Source organism: Notechis scutatus, chromosome 3, assembly GCF_049901735.1.
Source record: "Notechis scutatus isolate UNSWTSFEM ecotype Mainland chromosome 3, rNotScu1.2, whole genome shotgun sequence".
In the NCBI taxonomy this organism is placed as follows: Eukaryota; Metazoa; Chordata; class Lepidosauria; order Squamata; family Elapidae; genus Notechis; species Notechis scutatus.
Genome location: NC_142011.1, coordinates 198,795,609 through 198,815,513, shown reverse-complemented (window position 1 = coordinate 198,815,513; position 19,905 = coordinate 198,795,609). Strand labels below are relative to the sequence as shown.

Genomic DNA, 19,905 nt, shown 5'->3' with positions numbered 1-19,905 from the left:
TTGATTGGGGTGTTGATGGCCAAAATCAGGCTTGTCAGATGCTACATCTTTTCTATCCTGCTCTACAGAGGGGAGAGCTGACTGAAAGCCACTTAAAGAGACTAGAAGCATTTGAAATGTGGGATTTACAGGCGGTTGTTACGTATAAGCTGGGTTGACAAAATCAGAAATGAGGAGGTGGTAAGTCGCCTGGAAAAGCCAAGGGAAATCATCAAAACCACAAAAGTGGAAGCTAGAATATTTCGGACATGTGATGTGGCACCCAGAAAAATATGGCATGCTTTGCTTAATCCTCCAAGGAGAGATTGAAAGCAAACAAGGTCCAGGCAGAAGAAGAACATCATGGCTTCATAATCTAAGGGACTGGCTTGGACAAAACTCAACAGCACTTTTTTGTGCAGCTGTTGATAAAAATAGAATTGCCAATATGATCGCCAACATCCGATGATAGATACGGCACTTGAAGAAAATGGCCAGCTATTAATTAAGCCATTGGCTATTGTTTCCTTGGGCTTCTAAGTACCTGATAAGCTAGAGGCAAGGGGCTTCTTTCCCAGGCTTCAATCATTTCTCTGGCTATTTTGTACCTGCTCTGCCAACAATCTTAGTAGCTGTGAAATTGAGTGTATGTCCTTGTTCATTGCAATGTGAGGCTATCAGTGACTTTGGAACTCCTTGTCTGATCGCTTGTATTCTTGCAGTTGGGTGATTAGGTTTGTGATGACCCGGGCCGTGGGAGTAAGGCAACACAGTCAGATAAGCAATAAGAGTCCCTTTATTATCTCCAACTTTGCCCCCAATGTCCAGGTTACTTTCAGGCTGGAAAAGAACTCTCCCAGGAACAGCCTTTGACTGTAGAAAATTCAGTCCAAAACAAGGTACACACAAACTGTAACTTAAAATCCAAACAAACCAAACTGAAGTAATTAGTTTGGCAGGGCAGGAGCAGGAATTTCAGACTTGAAAGCACGGCAAAACTCACACAGTTGGGAAGATGCCAGGAACACAGATAAGCCACGACAATACAAGATAAAGTCACGTTTGCTCCCAACAGCTTGCTGCATGCAGCTTGCCTTTTTTATACAGTGTGTTCCCAGCTGCAGCTAATGAAGGGAATCAGGGCCCTTTCCTCCCCCATAAGCCATGCAACCCAGGTTGCTCTCTTCTCCGTTCCTCCCTGCATGCCCTAGGACAGTGGTCCCCAACCTTTTTGTACCAGGGACCAGTTTCACGCAGAAACACTTTTTCAAGGACTGGGGGAGTCCGAGTTTGGTGGTTTGCTTGCAGACGTTTCATTACCTGACTAGGTAACATCTGATGTTGTTACCTAGTGGGGTAATAAACGTCTTCCAGCAAACCAATGCCTCCTCATTGCAACCCTGAGCGACAGATAATCTCTTCTATTGGGACATTTAAAACGGAGGGTTTCAGCTGCAGATTCAGGAACTGCGCCGGGCTGAGGAGCGCCTTCAAAAGCGCTGGACGGCGGCGGCCCACGGCTGTCTCCGCGGCTCAGGACAAGTCCCTGCAGGACGGCTGAGAAGCCCCGCCTCTCGGCCCTGCCTCCCTCAGCCTCATCCCTCAGGTGTCTGTCTCGCTCCTCCACTAGCCCAGGAAGAAACTGCTTCAAAGAAGCCGGCAGGGTGGCTTTTCCTGTGGCGCAGCTCCTCCGAAGCACCCGTTTACCCCACCCCGCCGCCCGCCGTTCAATCCAGTGCTCCGTTCTGCCTGCCTGCCTGCCTGCCTCGTTTCTGGTTGTTTCGGAGCAGCTTCGGCTGAGAAAAAGAGGCGAATAGTTATTATTCTCAGCAAGCTGCTCCGAAACAACCAGAAACAAAGGCAGAGCAGGCAGGCAGAACGGAGCACTGGATTGAACCTGGATTGATTGGCGGCGGGGTGGGGGTGAACGGGCGCGGGAAGCTGCGCCAACAGGAAAAGCCACCCTGCCGGCTTCTTTGAAGCAGTTTCTTCCTGGGCTGGTGGAGGAGCGAGAGAGCGACTGAGAGAGGAACGAGGCGGGAGGAAACCGAAGCCACTGAGCCGGAGAGCAGGACAGGCTTTGGTTGCTTCCTCCCTCCCCTTCTTTCATTTGTGTCCTTGATCCCTGATCCCAGCAGCATTCACCGAAGGCGAAGCAAGCCGCCATTTTTATTTTATTTTTATTTTTATTTTCTTTGCGCCCGGTGCAAAGTGATCCACGGACCAGTACCGGTCCGCGGCCCGGTGGTTGGGGACCCCTGCCCTAGGATGAAGAGGGGGTGGGCCTGGGTCTTCCTCTGAATTCCTTCTCCCTTGTTCTACCTCTCTTCTGCTCTGCCCAGCCAGACTTTGCCCTTCCCCAGTTTCTTCCACAGCCAATGGAGCCACACTCCCACTCCCTGTCAACTGTTCGGCTTCCTCCTGTGAGACAGATTCCGACAGGGGCATGAAAAGCTTCCTCCCCATCTGTCCTACATAGTCACAGGGGCAATCCATGCTGGTAGATTACATGAGAAATATCTTCCACCTCCAAACAATTTTTGCAATGCATGATTTGTCCTCGTATTTTAGCCTTTGGGTGGTGTGCAATACACACTTGTAGGTCTTGGAAGCTGCATTCTACTGCTTCCAAAATATTTTTGATGTACGGCAGGATGTGTCATGAAAGTTGTACCTTTCTTTCTATTTATTTTAAAAAAAAATAGGGCTGCCCAACTCACAGAATTAGTAGTTTGTGATTATGTGTAGTTTGTTCCTAAGACGTGTTTGGATGCACAGTCTAAAGTTTAACAGATGTAACGAGAAGCATTAGGTGTTTGCAATTACAATAAACTACAGATAGTCCTGAACTTACAACTATTCGTTTAGTGACTGTTCGAAGTTACAGCAGCAATGAAAAAAGTGACTTATGACCATTTTTCACATTTACGATGACTGCAGCATTACTCAAAGTTTTGCAGCATTAATTCCGCGCCAGAAAAATAAACACAGATGGGTGATGCTTCATTTAACATCTTTATAAACATAATAAGTAGATTTTACAAACCAGTTGTAGATTTCTCCAACATGGAGCACACCAGGGGTGGAACTCAATTTTTTTTACCGCTGGTTCTGTGGGCATGGCTTGGTGGGCGTGGCAGGGGAAGGATACTGTAAAATCTCCAGTCAGAGGTGGTATTTGCCGGTTCTCCAAACTACTCAAAATTTCCGCTACCGGTTCTTCAGAACTGGTCAGAACCTGCTGAATACCACCTCCGGAGCAAACACAAACAGAAACATGTGCAAGTAACTTCAGTAGCAACTCAAGAGCCCAGAAACAGACATCAGATTCACTTTAGTTCAGCAGGCAAGCAAGTAAGCAAATGAGTTGTTTTATTCAACAGACAAACTCAGAGCTCTGTAGAGCAGGGGTGTCCAACCTTGACAACTTTAAGACTTGTGGACTTCAACTCCCAGAATTCCTCAGCCAGCTAGGCATATAGAGCCATGCCTAGGCTACTTCTAGTTTCAGTTTCCAGCCTAGGCTAGATCTAGTTTCAGTTTCCAAACTGTCCTCATTGGCTGATTTAGTTGCTATGCCTATTCATTGGCTGACCTTGTTACTACGCTCTATTCCAGTTCATGAATATACTCTGAGAAGCATCCCCATGGCAACTGGCTCATTTTTATGATGGATTGCAGTGTCCTGTGGGGTTATGTGAACCCTTTTTGTGAATTTCTGACTAGCAAAGTCAATGGGAAGGCCAGATTCACTTTACAACTGTGTTACCAATTTAACAACTGTGTCACGAAAGGTCGTTAAAACAGGGCAAACTCACTTAACAACTATCTCGCTTTAGCAACGGAAATTTTTGTCTCAATTGTGGTCATAAGTCGAGAACAACCTGTACCCAAAGTCATTGTTGTTACTGAAGGCAAAAAAAGAAGATTTTTAACGTTCTTATCTATTTTTTTTTATTCTTTTTTAGATCCAACTTGGCTTTCTACTAACCTGGGCATTTTAACCTGTATAGAGTGTTCCGGAATACACAGAGAAATGGGTGTTCATATTTCTCGAATCCAATCTCTAGAACTGGACAAGTTAGGAACATCTGAACTCTTGGTAAACAGCTATATGAAATAAGTATTATCCACTTGCTGTAATTATAAGGAAAAAAAATCTACAAACTAGCATGTATGTTCCACCTTTATCTATCCATCCATCCATCCATCCATCCATCCATCCATCCATCCATCCATCCATCCATCCATCTATCTATCTATCTATCTAAAAGTGAAATACCACTCATGCATCATCACCAAATCTCTAGAACTGTAAAGCCTACAAACTTGAAATTTGGCACATATGTTCCTCTTGGCTTCTAGGTGCTCACTAAGAAAGGATTTTTCGAAATGACCATCAGAGCTTTAGTATTTCCTATGTTATTATTATTAACACGCTCTGATGCTAAGGAGTTCTACTCCCCCTCCCCACCTGAAAAGAAATCTGTTCCAAATGCAAAACCCAAGCAGAGGAGAGGAGTTTCAGTTTCAGTTTCACAGCACCAAGCAGCTTTAATACAGAACAGTTGAGCTAAGCCACATCCAGGCTCCTTGCTGTCTCCTTGCTCACATAACAAATAACTGTTTCAGTTTCCAAACAGTCCTCAACTCTCTCACACACTGACAGGATGCTAGCCAGATGAATACTGATGGATGCTGGTAAGTAGAGGCACATTTTTTCCCCAAAAACTAAGCGTGACCACATAGTTTCGTAGCAAAGGTGGGGAGGGGAAGTAGAACTCCTTAGCATCAGAGCGTGTTAATAATAATATAGGGAATACTAATGCTCTGATGGTCATTACAAAAAAATCCTAGAAGCACCTAGAAGCCAAGAGGAATATACGTGCCAGATTTCAAGTTTGTAGGCTTTACAGTCCTGGAGATTTTGTGATGATGTGGGAGTGGTATTTCGCTTTTATATATATATAGATTTTTTACTTCCAGAAGCTAAGATAGTGTGGTTTTTAAGAGGTCGGGCATTCTCAGGAAGTTTCCATGAGGTTCAAAGTATGCTCAGATTGGGAGTGAGTTTAGGAAAGCCTATTGAGTTGAATCCAGACAAGACAAATCAAATAACAAATGTGTAATTGCTAAACATGAAACTAGAGTCAGGGACTGGGGTTAATTCTGCTTTGTTGGGGTTGCATTCCTTCTGACAGAGCAGATTATTCCATGATCAACTTTTACTAATTCGTAGGTGGCAGCTGGGATGAGAAGAATTTGGGTGACCAGCAAGCCAGCTGTGATTATCCTTGCACTGATCAGATTTAACAGTGATTAAATACTGCTTTGACAGTTGCAACAACATGTTCTCTGCAGAAATACTTTTGAAAAGTGACCAGAAGTTGTAATTAGTGTAGGAGTGTTAACTAAATTGCCTGATCATATGTCACTTGTACCAAAATATCTTAGCAGTTTCCAGTTGTTAGCAGGTACAATTTGATTTGTGGAATGTCTATGGAGCTTCCAGTCATCCAGGTCATGATTGTCTCAAAGGTGCTTTTTCGAGAGGCAACTGGACTTTCTGTTTTTTCTTTGAAGATGTTTTGCTTCTCATCCAAGAAGCTTCTTCATCTCTTTAATTTGCTGCCTTAACTGCTTAGGCCATTAATGATGTAAGGGTACGCATCTCCCTTTACAAATCTTTTTATCTTTTAAGTTCTGCAGAAGGCACCTTTGGACTACGTTTGGACCACACTTCTGTTGTCAGGAGCTAAATGTCTGTAGAGATCATCAGTCCTCCAGGTCGTGATTGTCCCAAAGGTTCTTTTTTCAAAAGGCAACTGGACTTTGTTTTTTTTCCATGAAGACATTTCACTTCTCATCTAATAAACTTCTTCAGTTCTCACTGAAAGGTGGAACATGGAAGATTTTATATTCCTTGCAGTCATCAGCTCGTTAGCAGTCTTTCTGAGAGTGTACAAGATTCAGCAGTCCATCTGTATTTGAAAGACACTCTCTTTTGAAGAGAGCAACATATTCTGGACAGAGAGGATGGCTGGTTTGAAAGATGGGTTAAAGAGACCATCTTCATTAAGATTGAATGACCCCCCACTCAATGGAGGGGAGGGATACAGCACCACCTATGTCCTGTTTACAATACAGTCCTTTCAGCAGTTCTAAGAAGCTTCCACACCGATTTGCACTATTCAGGTGACCTTGAGGGCAGGAGTGGGCTGCTGGGGGCTTGCAGGGGCTTGGGAGAGCCCCTAGCTAACTAAGACTCTGTGGGGCTCGGAGAGCCCCCAATAACCTCAGAAAGACAAGTAGCAAGGGAAAGCTCTTAAATAGGCTTAATTGAACTTCTGGGCGTTCAGCCAAGAACATTTCACACTTTGTAAAAGTGTTGCAAGCTAGATAAACAATCCACTCAGCACTTGCAAGGGAGAGCCATTGAGAAAATCAGATAACATAGCCACTAATCTCCGAGGGGATTAATTCCCAAATAATAAAAATCACGTAACTCGCCAGAAAACTCCACTAAGACTCCCAAGATCCCTCTCACAGTCACTGCTATTAAGCCTGGTTTCACCCAGTCTTTTATTTAAGTATTAAATGCACAAAATAATAAACAACTTTTGGGTATATATCTTTTTTTTTTTTAGGTAATTAGGACAAAGGAGTGACATCGTTTGCCATGACCACCCAGCCACGCCCACCCAGCCAGTCATTAGGGCATAGAGCCCCTTGCTAAAAAATTGGAAGCCCACCCCTGCTTGAGGGAACAGATAAACCTCCGAGTCACCTCAACGACTCTCAGAACCCTTCCATCCTCCATCGTTCGATCAGAACTGAAGAAGCTTCTTAAAAGTGAAGCGAAATGTCTTCATGGAAAAAACAATGTCCAGTTGCCTTTTGAAAAAGCATCTTTGGGTTGTCAGAGGCTGAATTTTCTGACCAACAAAGCATGCTATCTCCTGCTTAGCTCCTGAGCTGTTGAACACACACGATCAAGTCTTACATTTGGTTTTCACACTCTCAGTATTTATAAAATTGTGTTGAAGGATAGCTTTTAAACACCAGATAGGTTTAAACTATATTGTGATTAAAAAAGTCTTAGATTAACGGCCTCTGTTTAATTGCATGCTTTTTTGTTTGTTTCATTCTTAGCTGGCCAAGAATATAGGAAATAATAGTTTTAATGACATTATGGAGGGAAACTTACCGACTCCATCTCCAAAACCCACTCCATCGAGTGATATGTAAGTAACAAAAAAAGTGCAATTTGCAACTATTAGGATTGTGCAAATCATCAAAGACCTCATTTGGGAATAACAGGTTCCACTGAATGTTGCAAAATGCTGCTTCAGGACCCTTCTGTGGTTTCCTGGATATGTTTTTTTTCTTGTTTATTATATTTCTGTAGCTGCCCATCTCAAATTACTCTGGGTGATGTATATCATAAAGCATAAAAACAAAGACAGTTTTTATCATTTACTAATCAAATTTATTCTGAGTATTGTACATCAGTGGCCCCCAACCTTTTGGGCACCAGGGACTAGTTCCATGGAGAGAAGGTTTTTCCACAGACTGGAGGGGGCCCTGGTTTTGTGTGCTGCCTGGATCCCGTGGATGGGGCTTCGCTTGTTTGCCCGGCCCATTTCTGGCATGCTGTGGCCTGGTGCCAGACTGCAGCCCAGGGGTTGTGGACACCCTGGTACACATCACAAAAACAAAGACAATTTTGTTGTGGTCTGGCAGTGGCCTGCGGAGCTGGCAGCAGAGTTGGACAGTGGGGAGGAACATGGGCCAGTTCTGGAGTCTAAGGAGGGCTCGGATGAGGGATCTACGTCCGATACAGAGATAGGACCAGGGCCACCTGAGAGTTATGTGCTGACTGTGGAGCCTCCAGAATCTGACATCAGCGAGGCAGAGAAACGGGGAGCCGGTTCCCAGTGCGTGTTTGCACAGAGCTGCCAGAAGGAAAGAACAGTTAAGACAAAAGGGGCGACTCGGGAATAAGGATGGAGATGATTGGCCCCTCCCATAAGACATAAAGGAGGAGCAAAGGGACATGAGCCTTTGCAGGAAGCAACTTTGTTCATTCTGGTCGGTTTAAAATCTGAAGTTCTGTGTTGACAGCTAATTGGTAATTTAGTCGCTGGCAGCATTTCAAGGGAGATAAAGGTGGGTGCTTATCAGCCTTATCCTGAAAGACTGTAGCAGACTTCTGTTAGACTATTCATAAACTGTTTGGGACTCATTACAGGCTGTGAATGCATATAATTCACAGCTGTTGAAATAATTAAAAAAAGGTTTTGGAAAACAGTGTGTGATTGTTACTGTCTCAGGAAGCCTTGGTCAGAACAAACTTTTAATTATCAAATTTATCTCACTGTTCAGACAATTAGAACTATTAAAACAGTTCAAAACAAATGCATATCACGCCAAGTAAAACTGTTACTATGGATGCTAATACAGCTTAGAAATGGGGCCCTTAATACACAGACCCAGGAGCCTTCACGGCCTTGTGAAATGTTCACAGGTGGAATTTATCCTGAGAGCCATGGTGGCGCAGTGGTTGGAATGCAGTATTGCAGGCTAATTCTGCCGACTGCCAGCAGTTCGATTCTCACCAGGCTCAAGATTGACTCAGCCTTCCATCCTTCCAAGGTCGGTAAAATGAGGACCCAGAGTGTTGAGGGTAATAGGCCAACTCTATAAACCACTTAGAGAAGGCTGTAAAAGCACTGTGAAGTGGTATATAAGTCTAAGTGCTATTACTATTGGCATCCTGATACCTGAAGGGAGAATATTCCAGAGGGCAATGACAGAGAAGGCACGTGTCCTGATTGCTGTCTTCCTTGGCTGATGGCACCCGCAGAATGCCCATCCTGTCTGTGTCAACTCATAAAATATTTCTACGGTCTTTTTAGAGTTGCCAACAGAAAGGGAGGGGGCGGGAAGGGGTTTGAAAGAGCAATGCGGCAGCTTGGAAATCGAAAGTGCATTCCATAAATAGTTTTCAAAGATAATAACTAGGTGACTGAATGTTCCGCCCCTCACCATTCTAACTGGAGAACATGATTGATGACCCTTAGGAGTGGATGTGTCTCATTGGAGAATATGAATTATGATACACCCAGGGGGTGGGGGAAAACCAGGGTCAAGGGTGACAATGAATGATGTGTCTCAGAGTCGGCTACACCCAGGCAGTGCCGGACATTGTTAACTCCCAATAAATCCTTTCGAAGTTTTGGAATTTGGCTCGAGACTCATGATTTAATTGGGGTCACTGCCAGAATCCTGACAGTCTGCCTTGACTTGGATGGGTAGAAACAACTGGGAGAAGATGGTCACGTAGGTAACCCAGCACCAAATTATGAAGGGCGTTACAGGTGACAACCAGCACCTCAGAAACACATTGGCAAGCAATACAACTCAACGAAGCAATGGTGTTGCCTGTGTCAGAGACCTGTCCAGTCATCCTCATTCTGCTCTAGTTGAAGGTTCTGAATGCTCTTCAAGGGTAGAGTGCTTTGCAGTAGTCCAGACATGAGCTCAGGAGTGACTGAGTATAACCTCTGTAGCCGTGTGTAAGTACAGCTGCCCCAAAAGCTAACAAGGAAGTTGCTGGTTTTCTACACTCCCCATGTATCTCATTAGTAGACCTGTTATGGATTATGGAGACTAGATGAATAAAGATGGCTAAATGGCTTCTTCAATCTTCTTCATGTTTAATCCATCAAACTTAAGGGTTTGGTTTGAAATGTAACTTTTGAATAAGGTCATTTCTTTTCTTTTCTTTTTTTTTAAAAAAGCAGTCTGTTAATGTTTATTTTTGGCTTTCTTTGGTTTTTCAGGACCGCCCGCAAAGAATTTATTACTGCTAAATATGTAGATCATAAGTACTCCAGAAAGACCTGTGCATCCTCAGCGGCTAAACTGAATGAACTACTAGAGGCTGTTCGATCCAGGGATGTACTTGTATTACTTCAAGTCTATGCAGAAGGAGTTGAACTGATGGACCCACTCTTAGAGCCTGGACAGGTGAGATCTCAGACTAGGGATCTAAATTTGCATACATTTAAGAGACTACACACACGCACACAAAAAAAGCTAAATCAAAAAAGAACAAGGATTGCATGATAGTCGTGATATTTTAATCCGAATAGAGCTGGAGGAAACCCTGTAGCATTGCAGACAGGTGTCTGTCCAAACTCTTCTTAAAAACCTCCAGTGCTGAAGCATCTACAACTTCTGAAGGGAAGCTGTTCCACTGGTTAATTGTTCTGTTTGGAAGTTTCTACTTAATTCCAGGTTGCTTCTTGATTAGGTTCCATCCATTGTTTCTTGTCTTGTCTTCTGGTACTTTGGAAAATAAATTGACCCTGTTGTCTTTCAAATAATGGAACACTGCTATCATGTCCCCCCTAGTCCTTTTTTTCTCTAGACTGAAACCAAATCCTGAATCCAAACCCAAATCCTTGAGCCTTTCCTCGTATTTTATCTTTTTATCTTTTCCCCCCCCTTGGATAGTAACATGTACAGGTCATCCTTGACTTCTAACTGCAATCGAGATATTTGGGTACAGGTAATGTACGGTCACTCACATCTGATTTTACGACCTTTTTTTTTGCCACAGTGAGTCACCCCAGTTGTTAAATGAAACACGGGACCATTAAGTGAAGCCAGCTTCCCCATTGACTTGGCTAGTTGGAAGCCAGATGGGAAGATCACAAATTAGAATTGTGTGACTCCAGGATGCTGCAACAGTCATAAGTGCAAGGACTGGTCATAACTCAGTTCTGCTGTAACTTTTTTTTTTGATAATTTTTTTATTTTTTATTTATTTACAAACATATCATTGTATGGACAGTGTGGTACCAGAGTGTGTTATATTTTAAAACAAAGATGACAATATTGTTCATATTCAATAGAGTTGACAATCTTACAAATTTTCATATTAATAGCAATAGCACTTAGACTTATATACCGCTTTATAGTGCTTTACAGCTCTCTCTAAGCAGTTTACAGAGTCAGCCTATTGCCTCAAACAATCTGGGTCCTCATTTTACCCACCTCGGAAGGATGGAAGGCTGAGTCAACTTTGAGCCTGGTGAGATTTGAACTGCCAAATTGTGGGCAGCTGGCTGCAGAAGTAGCTTGTTGTACTGCACTCTAACCACTGCACCACAGAGGCTTCTCTAATACAGGGGTCGCCAGCCTTTTGGACCTCAAGGACCACCAAACTCATAATTTTAAATCCCGGAGACCACTAATACGAATTTTGACTGACGGTGACTTGCTGACGTTTTCCCAGGTTCTCTGCAGAAAGCAGCAGAGACCCTGGGAAAATCCCAAAAAAACTCTGCAGGAAAATTCCCCACCCCGTTTTCCTACCGATCGATCATTCTTTATTTGGGATCGCAGGATACTGTCTCCAGTTACATTCTCAGGGGGAGACACACACACAGAGAGAGAGAGACTTTTGGCTTCATGCAAGGAAAGCAGCAGAAGTCTTTCTTTCTCTCCTCCAAACTCTGCCAGAAACGAGTCTTTGTGAGCCTTGTCGTGCCGGTACAGCCTCTTGGAGCAGGAGGCCTTGCAGGGTCCCAAAGACTCATTTCTGGCAGAGTTTGGGGGAGAGAAAGAAAGACTTTTGCTGCTTTCCTTGCATGCAGCCAAAAGCAGAAGAATAAAGAAAAGGAAAGAAGCAGCACGGTGGCCAGGCAAGGCACGTGGGGCGAGTGGGCAAGTTCCCCCCCTCCGCCCTTTCCCCCTTCCCCTCACTACCTCGTGTTGTTCACAATGCAAGTGACGCAAGCCTTGTGTTCCTGCGGGCCTGTGGGCGACGCAGCCTTGTATTCCCGCACAGCCTGGATTAATTGCTTTGGGGTTGACATTTCTCTGCGGACCACCAAAAATTTTCACAGAGCACCAGTCATCCCCGTCCCACTGGTTGGCGACCACTGCTCTAATACACATATGCTCTTTGATTATTCACCATTTCAGTATCTTATTTTATGTCAATCTCCATATTCTAAATATCCCTCTTTTGCTACCGGTAGAATATGATTAATCGTATTTGTAGTGTTTAACAGATTTATGTGATTCCAATAGTAATTCACCAATTTATGCTGAGTTAGAATCTTCCATTATTTATCCCCTTTCTAATTTTAGTTCTGCTGTAACTCTGAGTGGTCACTAAACAAATGGTTGTAAGTTGAGGACTACCTGTACTGTAGGAATATATTGTGGGTGAGAGTGATCATTTGCATCTTACTGAACACTTCATCAGAAGATTTCCTGTCAGAGAGAACAATTAATCGGTGGAATGACTTCCCTCCAGAAGTTATGAATGCTTCAACACTGGAGGTTTTTAAGAACAGCTTGCTCTCGGAAGTTGTGGGAGTGCCATCCGTTGAGACTTTCAAGAAGAGATTGGACTGCCATTTGTCAGAAATGGTGTAGGGTCTCCCGCTTGGGCGGCGGGGTTGGACTAGATGACCTACAAGGTCCCTTCCAACTCTGATTATCTGTGAGAGAGTGGACAACCATTAGTCTGAAATTATACAGTGTTTCCTGCCAGAGCAGGGGGTTGGGCTAGAAGACCTCCAAAGTCCCTTCCAACTCCGTTATTTGGTGAGGACACAAATGATCCCAGAGCTGTTAATTTTCATCTTTTCTTTCTGTCTTTAGGAGCCAGGAGAAACTGCTCTTCATTTAGCAGTCCGGACTGCTGATCACACCTCACTCCATCTGATCGACTTCCTTGTACAAAACTGGTAACAGCTGTTTGTTTTTATGGTGGTATATAAGCACTCAATTAATGTCTCCCTGACGTTGTATGGTGTAATCACATGCATAACTCAGGGCACACTTTCTCCTCTCCCCTGCCCTTGTTGGCGTGAGACCCCAATCTCGGCCTTCCATAAAGGCGTAAAAACATGGCTCTGTCCCCTTTCTTGGGCATGCAGATAAGAACACAGCCATGGTTAGCGCCCTGAAAGCTCTCACCTCTTAATGTCCAACATTTCTGGACTCTTTTAAATGTTACATAGTGTTTTTTTTTTCCTTTAAAAACCCCTCTTTACTAATTTACACATAAAAATACACAATCAATAGATATTTAAACATAGGGCCTTTTCACACATTCTATAAAAATACAATGTTTAAGGAAGCCCAGAGAAACATGTATACAATTCTACAAAGTTCATAAATCCCTCAAACAATGCAAAATTTAAATTCAGACCTATTTGAAAAAGCTCTGTACATTGTTTCATTTAGGGGATTATTGTTGTTTGCATTCCTTAACATATAAAATTATATCTGCCTCTTTGCAATAAAAGAATAACAGATGTATTATTATTTTTGCAGATGGGGTACATTGAAAACTTTTAATTTCTTAAAAAATAAATTATTCCCAAAGTATACAATTTATAAAATTTATAAAATTCTATATACAAGTAACAACAGCTGGTAACAAAACCAGTTTTAAATACATTTTATATAAAATTTACCAGAGGTCAGCCCCATGACAGGATTAGAGGCAATATAACTTCTCAGGATATTTTTATATATTGAGTTTAAAAAGTGGTTTTGGGTTGTTGTTTTTTTGAAGATGTTACATAGTGTTTTTGTTACATAAATGTTACATAGTGTTTTTGATGCTTTCAATATCTTATTATACATCACCCAGCATCAGGGGTGGGATGCAAATATTTTTACTATCGGTTCTGTGGGCGTGGCTAGGTGGGAGTGGCCATGTGACTGGGTGGGTGTGGCTTTTTTGCAGCAGCATTCTCCCCCCCCGTTCCCTTTTTTTTTCTCTCCTGGGCCTCAGGGACGCCTGGGGGGTGTTTTTGCTCCCAGGAGGCTTCCTGAGGCCCAGGAAGGCAAAAAATGGAGCATGGGGGGCACACAACGGAACCCCACCCCCCATTCCATGCAGCCCTTTTTGCCTCCTGGGCTTCAGGGAAGCCTGCTGGGTGAAGCAGTAAGACAATGGGGGCGATCTTGGCACAGCTGATCATTGGAACAGCTAATCGTCAGGAGGGAAAAAAAAGAAAAAAATACCTTAAGGCTGTGATGGCGAACCTATGGCACGCATGCCATAGGTGGCACGCAGAGCCATTTGTGCTGGCACGCGAGCTGCAGGCAAAGTTACCTCATTGGGCATGCACGCGCCTCACAGCTTATTTTTGGACAGTTTGAGGCCTTTTTTGGCTTCCCAAAGACTTGAGGAAGGCTTCTGCAGGCTTCTGCTGGCTTTGCAGACCAAAAACTAGCCCTGTTTCATCACTTCCTGTTTTTCCGAAAATACCAGAAGTGGTGAAACGGGGCTAGTTTTCGGCCTGCAAAGCCTGCAGAAGCCTTCCTCAAGCCTTTGGAAGGCCAAAAAGGCCTCAAACCGGCCAAAAATAAGCTGTGAGGTGCAGTGCAGGTAAGGGGACGGTAGGGGTGGGTGGGTGGGGATTATGCACGCATGCGTAGCGGGCATGGGGGCGCATTCCCTTTTGGGTGCTGGCACACAAGTGCGAGTGTGCAAGCGTGCACACAATTTTTGGCACAGGAGCCCAAAAAGGTTAGCCATCACTGCCTTAAGGAGTGCCTGGGCGGGGGAGAATGCAGTCAACGATGTCGGGCATATGGCGATGTCGCGCATGCGTGATCAGGACTGACTGGGAGGGGAGGGTGGAGAAGGGAAGGGCCAGCCAGGGGCACAATTTGCTGGTTCTCTGAATTGCACAGAATTGTAACAACCAGTTCTATAGAACTGGTCCAAACCAGTAGAATTCCACTCCTGTCCAGCGTCCCACTGTGAAGGAGATGGTCAGTTCTTAAATATGATTGATTGATAGACAGACAGACAGATGACAGATAGATAAGATAGATAGGCAGATAGATAGACCATCAGATGCTGCAAAGATAGTGAAAATGTGGGAAATGGTTGTAAATCAGATTTTTCAGTGCAACTATGAATGGTTGTAAACCGAGGCCTGCCTGAACAGTCTCCACATTTTATTGTCATTGTGGTCATGTCTGTTATACACTTTTTAGATATAAAATGAGCTTATGGATATGTACCACATATCCCAAATGTAAATCCATGATTAGGTGTGAAGCTAATATAGGAATTTTTTTTAATCATTATTTTTTAGTGGAAACCTGGATAAGCAAACTGTGTTGGGGAATACAGTTCTACATTATTGCAGTATATATAACAAACCAGAGTGTTTGAAGTTGGTTTTGAAGGGGAAGCCAACTTTGCATATAGGTGAGTAAGTTCTCTTCACTATTAGTCAATAAAAAGTACTGGAATATTCACAGACACGTGTGTGTGTGTGTGTGTGTGTGTGTGTGTCTGTGAATATATACTTCTAGTACTTTCTCTCTCCTCTCTCTCTCTCCCTCTCCGTTTCTCTCCCTCTCACCCTCCTCTCTCCCTCCATCCCTCCTTCTCTCTCTCTCTCTCTCTATCTCATCTATCTATCTCTCTCTCTCTCTCTCTCCACCCTCCCTCCTCTCTCTCTCTCTCCCCCATCTCTCTCTCTCTGTCTCTTCTCTATAAAATAGGCACAGTTGACTGAAAGTAATTATCCATATTCCTCTAGTAATTACCCTAAAAAGCTTTTCCCAATGTGCAATCTTCTGATGATTCTTGATTTGCATTTTGTTCATATTTCAGCTAGGCCTTTGATGATTTGCCTCAGCTGTCACTGCTTTTGAAGTTAACTTGTTAAAATAAGATGCCCTTGATCAAAGTTGAATAATGAACAATTTTCAAGTGTGGTCCCAACGTTCATAAATGAAATATAATACGGGAAGGGCCATAATTTGTAATTCTGTTTCCTTGATTCTTGTATCTGGTTTTTGCACCGGTAATCAAGGAACCCAGATTGAGCCTACTTGCTTACATGGTCAAAAGCAAAACATTATTTTCATTTTGCCAATTTGCCAACAAAAAAAACACCCTGTATTGTTCTTCGGAAGTCTATCTGGTCTATCTGACTCACATATAAATTACCATTTATTCTAATTGCAGGTAGTCCTCAATTTACGACCACAATTCAGCCCAGAATTATGGTTGTAAATCACGATGGTTGTGAGGTACCCCTGTGATCGCATTTTTTAATGACCACTGGCTTGTTGTGGTAGTCTAGTGACTTCAAATGAGCACTAAGTGAACTGTAAATTGAGAACTACCTGTCAGGTGTCCTTCTTCTATATAGCGACGATTTGGTTTTCATTGCATCTTTTCTTTTAACGGTTAATGAATATCGCACTTTATTGCAAAATTTGGTAGTTTTAATTTTATCCTGACATTTTGCAGTAAATCAAGCTGGGGAAACTGCCCTGGACACGGCAAAGAGGCAGAAAGCTATTCAGTGTGAAGATTTGGTAAGAAAATCATGCGTGTTTACAATTAAAAGATGGAAAGGGAAAATTTGCATGAATTTCTCTCTCTCCCTCTCCCTCTCCCTCCCTCTCTCCCTCACTTTTTTTTCATATGTAGAATGTGATGAATCACCTACAGACAGAGATTCCAGACTGATATTTTGTTCTTTTTAAGCCTTTTTCTAGTTCCCCCCAAGCAAAAACAAAAAATAAAGAATTCTTAATTTCAAAGTATGAACCCTCAGGAGTGGTACGGTGGCCTAGAGGTGGAGCTCTCGCCTCACAATCTGGAGGCTGTGAGTTGAATCCTAGGTAGAGGCAGATATTTCTCTCTCTGGGCACAACTGAGAATATATCTGCTGAACAAAATTCTGCATCGGTGACAGGAAGGGCACCCGGCCATTAAAACACTCTGCTAGCTCCATTCAGTTGCCCTGACTCCACCCCGCAAGGGATTATGGGGTCATTAAAAGAAGATGATGATGAAAGCGTGAACCCTTGCATGAGAAAGTTTACCATGCTGTATTTTTTTTTTAAAAAAAAAATTATTTTACGATTACAAAGGATTTTCAATAAATCAGAACAAAGCCGGGCGTTTCAGTATAGTACAAAATGTCTCTGCCAAGAAGAGAATATGCTGTTGACAAACACAAAAGACGACATTTCTGAATGACGTGTTATTTCAGCTTTCTCAGGCCAAAGTAGGGAAACTAAATCCACACGTTCACGTCGAATACGAGTGGAACCTTCGGCAGGAAGAAATGGATGAAAGTGACGATGACCTGGATGACAAGGTAAAGAAGAATTTTTGGGGGTGGTGGTGTTACAGGTAGTCCTCAGTTTGCAACAGTTCTGGTTGCTTGCGCCTGACAATAATGAAATATATTTAGAAACCATATGTCCATGTATAATTCACTAGCCTATTTTCTTCGCCTCCTCCAGTTCTAAGATTCACAGGGAGTTTAGAAGAGTTCATGAGCTTTCCATGTGCTCAAGAATGTCTTCTTGGGAGTAATTTTTTCTCTCTTTCTCATGACATGTCTAATGCAAAATTGTACCCATCGCTGAAATAAATAAGGAAACTTTATATGACAAAAAGTGAAAATCACTGTTCATGCCTCGGTAGTTTACCCAACAATGTCATTTCCTGTTCTTCAGCTGGAAAGTTTTGACTTTTATTAGTTAAAGAGAGAAGGCAACTTGAAATAAATGTGTTGTTGTTATTGTTTCCCACAGCCTAGCCCGATTAAGAAAGAACGCTCCCCGAGACCGCAGAGTTTTTGTCATTCTTCCAGTATTTCTCCTCAAGACAAAATGGCTGTCCCCGGCCTTGGCACTCCACGAGACAAGCAGAGACTCTCCTATGGCGCCTTCCCACATCAGATTTTTGTCTCTGCCAGCATCGACTCCGCCACTTCGCCAACAAATGTAGATGGGCCCCCACTTCCTCCAAGAAATTCTGGAAAAGGTATTTGTTTGGCACTGTTGTGAGTGTTGCAGGAATGAGGCACGATTGCTGTTTTGCCCCCAATCCTATAGAAACTTAACTGTTTAATTTTAGCTTTCTGGAAGAGGATTTTCAAATGGTGTGGCGAACACGGGTGATAAGTAGCAGTTTGTTTCACTAGGCGTCTTGACAGAAGTGCAAACAACTTATTTCTCTCTTATGTGTATTTTATAAAGCTGAGTCACATTTTAAAGGGGCATTGCTATAAATTCCAAAAATTCTGGTCGATGAATTATATAGGCAGGCATTAATATTTTGCAATTATATAACTATACAACTATGGGTTTTTTTTTCCATAGAGTAGCATGCAATATTAAAAATTCCAGAAAAAAAGAGACTGTTTTTAATCAGAAAAGACAGATAAAGAAAACTTGCTGAGCAAAATCTTCATAGAATATGTTTAGATTCTTCTAGTTATTCTGTTAACGTGTTTTTTCAAACTGCAATTTTAAGACTTTAACTCACAGAAATCTTCAACTAGCAATATCTCAAATACATATTTTGAGCACATATCGCCACAAAACAAGCAGGGCGGCTCCTGCGTTAAGAAGGCAGGGATGACAATTGGCAGCCTTGCGTTTGAGACCCGCTGCTGCTGTGGGATGTGCTGAGCTCCTGTCACGTGCTCCAGGTCCCACCAAAGCAGCAGTTCAAAAGCTTCGTGACGATGCAAAAGGAGCCCCCAACTGGGTGTCCCCTGGGCAACAATATTATCACTGCCATATCGATGCTTCCAACATGGAAGTATGCATATTAGTACCCCCAAACAACTAGTTTTGTGCATGCCTACTAAGGTGTAATGAAGAGGTAGCAGAGTATTTTTCCAAGCAATTAAATGACCCCATTATTTTTCCCTCCAGAAAGATAGAATAAAATTCAGATGCTTGGCAACCAGCATGACATTTGCATAATTCTGGGGCCATGTTACCACTATTTATAACCTTCCCGGCCAGCTTCCAACAAGCCAAGTGATTTGCTTAAGGACCGCATCATTCAATTAACAATGGCTGTGAGTCAGTTAGCATCCACTGCAAAAAAAAAAAAGTTGTGAACGTTGGGAACCATGTTCACTTAACAGCCATGGAAATTCTGCTTTTAATTGTGGTCGTAAGTTGGGGAATAACTGTATCATTTTTTTAGACATAGATCCCTTCTCTGCAATCGCTATTCTCACCTGGCAAATCAGAATGAGAACGGCTGCTGTCACAGATAAATATGTCGATGGAATAAAGGACAAGGGAGCCTTAATTCTTGGTTTTAGTGGTTGCAGTAGTACAAGCAGACTCCACCAGTGGTGGTATTCTACCGATTCGGCCTGGTTTGGCTGAACCGGTCGCTCCAATGATCTCCAATGATCAGCTGCTGGGACCTCCCACCCGCCTTTATTTCCTGCTTTTCAACCTCAGCTGCTTCGCGCGGCACAGCAGATTGCTGCGCGTCAGCTGTTGAAGACACAGGGAGAGTGCAGGCTTGCAGGAGAAGATTAGTAGCAAACCATCTGCGTGCGCAGGCGCAAAGCACGCCCCACCAAGCCACGCCCACAGAACCGGTGGTGAACAAATTTGAAACCCCACTGGACTATACTCAGAGGAATCGTTCTGCTGACACAAAATTCAAGCATTCTTGAAATAAAAGTGACTGCTTTTGTTTAGAAACTTTTACACAAGTATTAACAAATACTTCTGAATTGTTGTTAGTAGTACCAGGAATGGTCCACCTTCTTTATCGCAACTACAGATATAATTTCAAAAATATATATTGGCTCCTTCCTATTTGAATTAAATGTTGATGAAACTACCGTAAAGTAGATAAAACCCTTAGAGGATTCTTAATTAGCATGAAAACAGGAAGTGTGTTTGAACATCAGTGGAACCTAACTGGTAAGAATTTCAAACAAAATTTGAAAATATTCCGTGAATTATTGCTAAGACTATAAGCTTGAAGGGAGCATTCTCTAATCTTTGACATGTAATAGTACTACTTTAATAGTAGTAATAGAATGCAATAACAGTAATATTGTAGTGAATAGCCATGAG

The 19,905-nt window shown here is 42.9% G+C and overlaps 1 protein-coding gene across 4 annotated transcripts in view; it reads left to right on the top strand.

Annotated features, from left to right (window-relative positions):
* ASAP1 (ArfGAP with SH3 domain, ankyrin repeat and PH domain 1) overlaps positions 1–19,905 on the top strand; it is a 189,093-nt gene that overhangs the window by 148,305 nt on the left and 20,883 nt on the right. For all 4 annotated transcript variants that reach the window (XM_087962198.1, XM_087962197.1, XM_087962199.1 and 1 more), the window contains 8 exons: positions 3,948–4,081; positions 7,132–7,223; positions 9,825–10,011; positions 12,664–12,749; positions 15,126–15,241; positions 16,298–16,365; positions 17,049–17,156; positions 17,599–17,830. In XM_087962198.1, the coding sequence (XP_087818324.1) occupies positions 3,948–4,081; positions 7,132–7,223; positions 9,825–10,011; positions 12,664–12,749; positions 15,126–15,241; positions 16,298–16,365; positions 17,049–17,156; positions 17,599–17,830 (1,023 nt within the window). The remainder of the gene's footprint in view (positions 1–3,947; positions 4,082–7,131; positions 7,224–9,824; positions 10,012–12,663; positions 12,750–15,125; positions 15,242–16,297; positions 16,366–17,048; positions 17,157–17,598; positions 17,831–19,905) is intronic.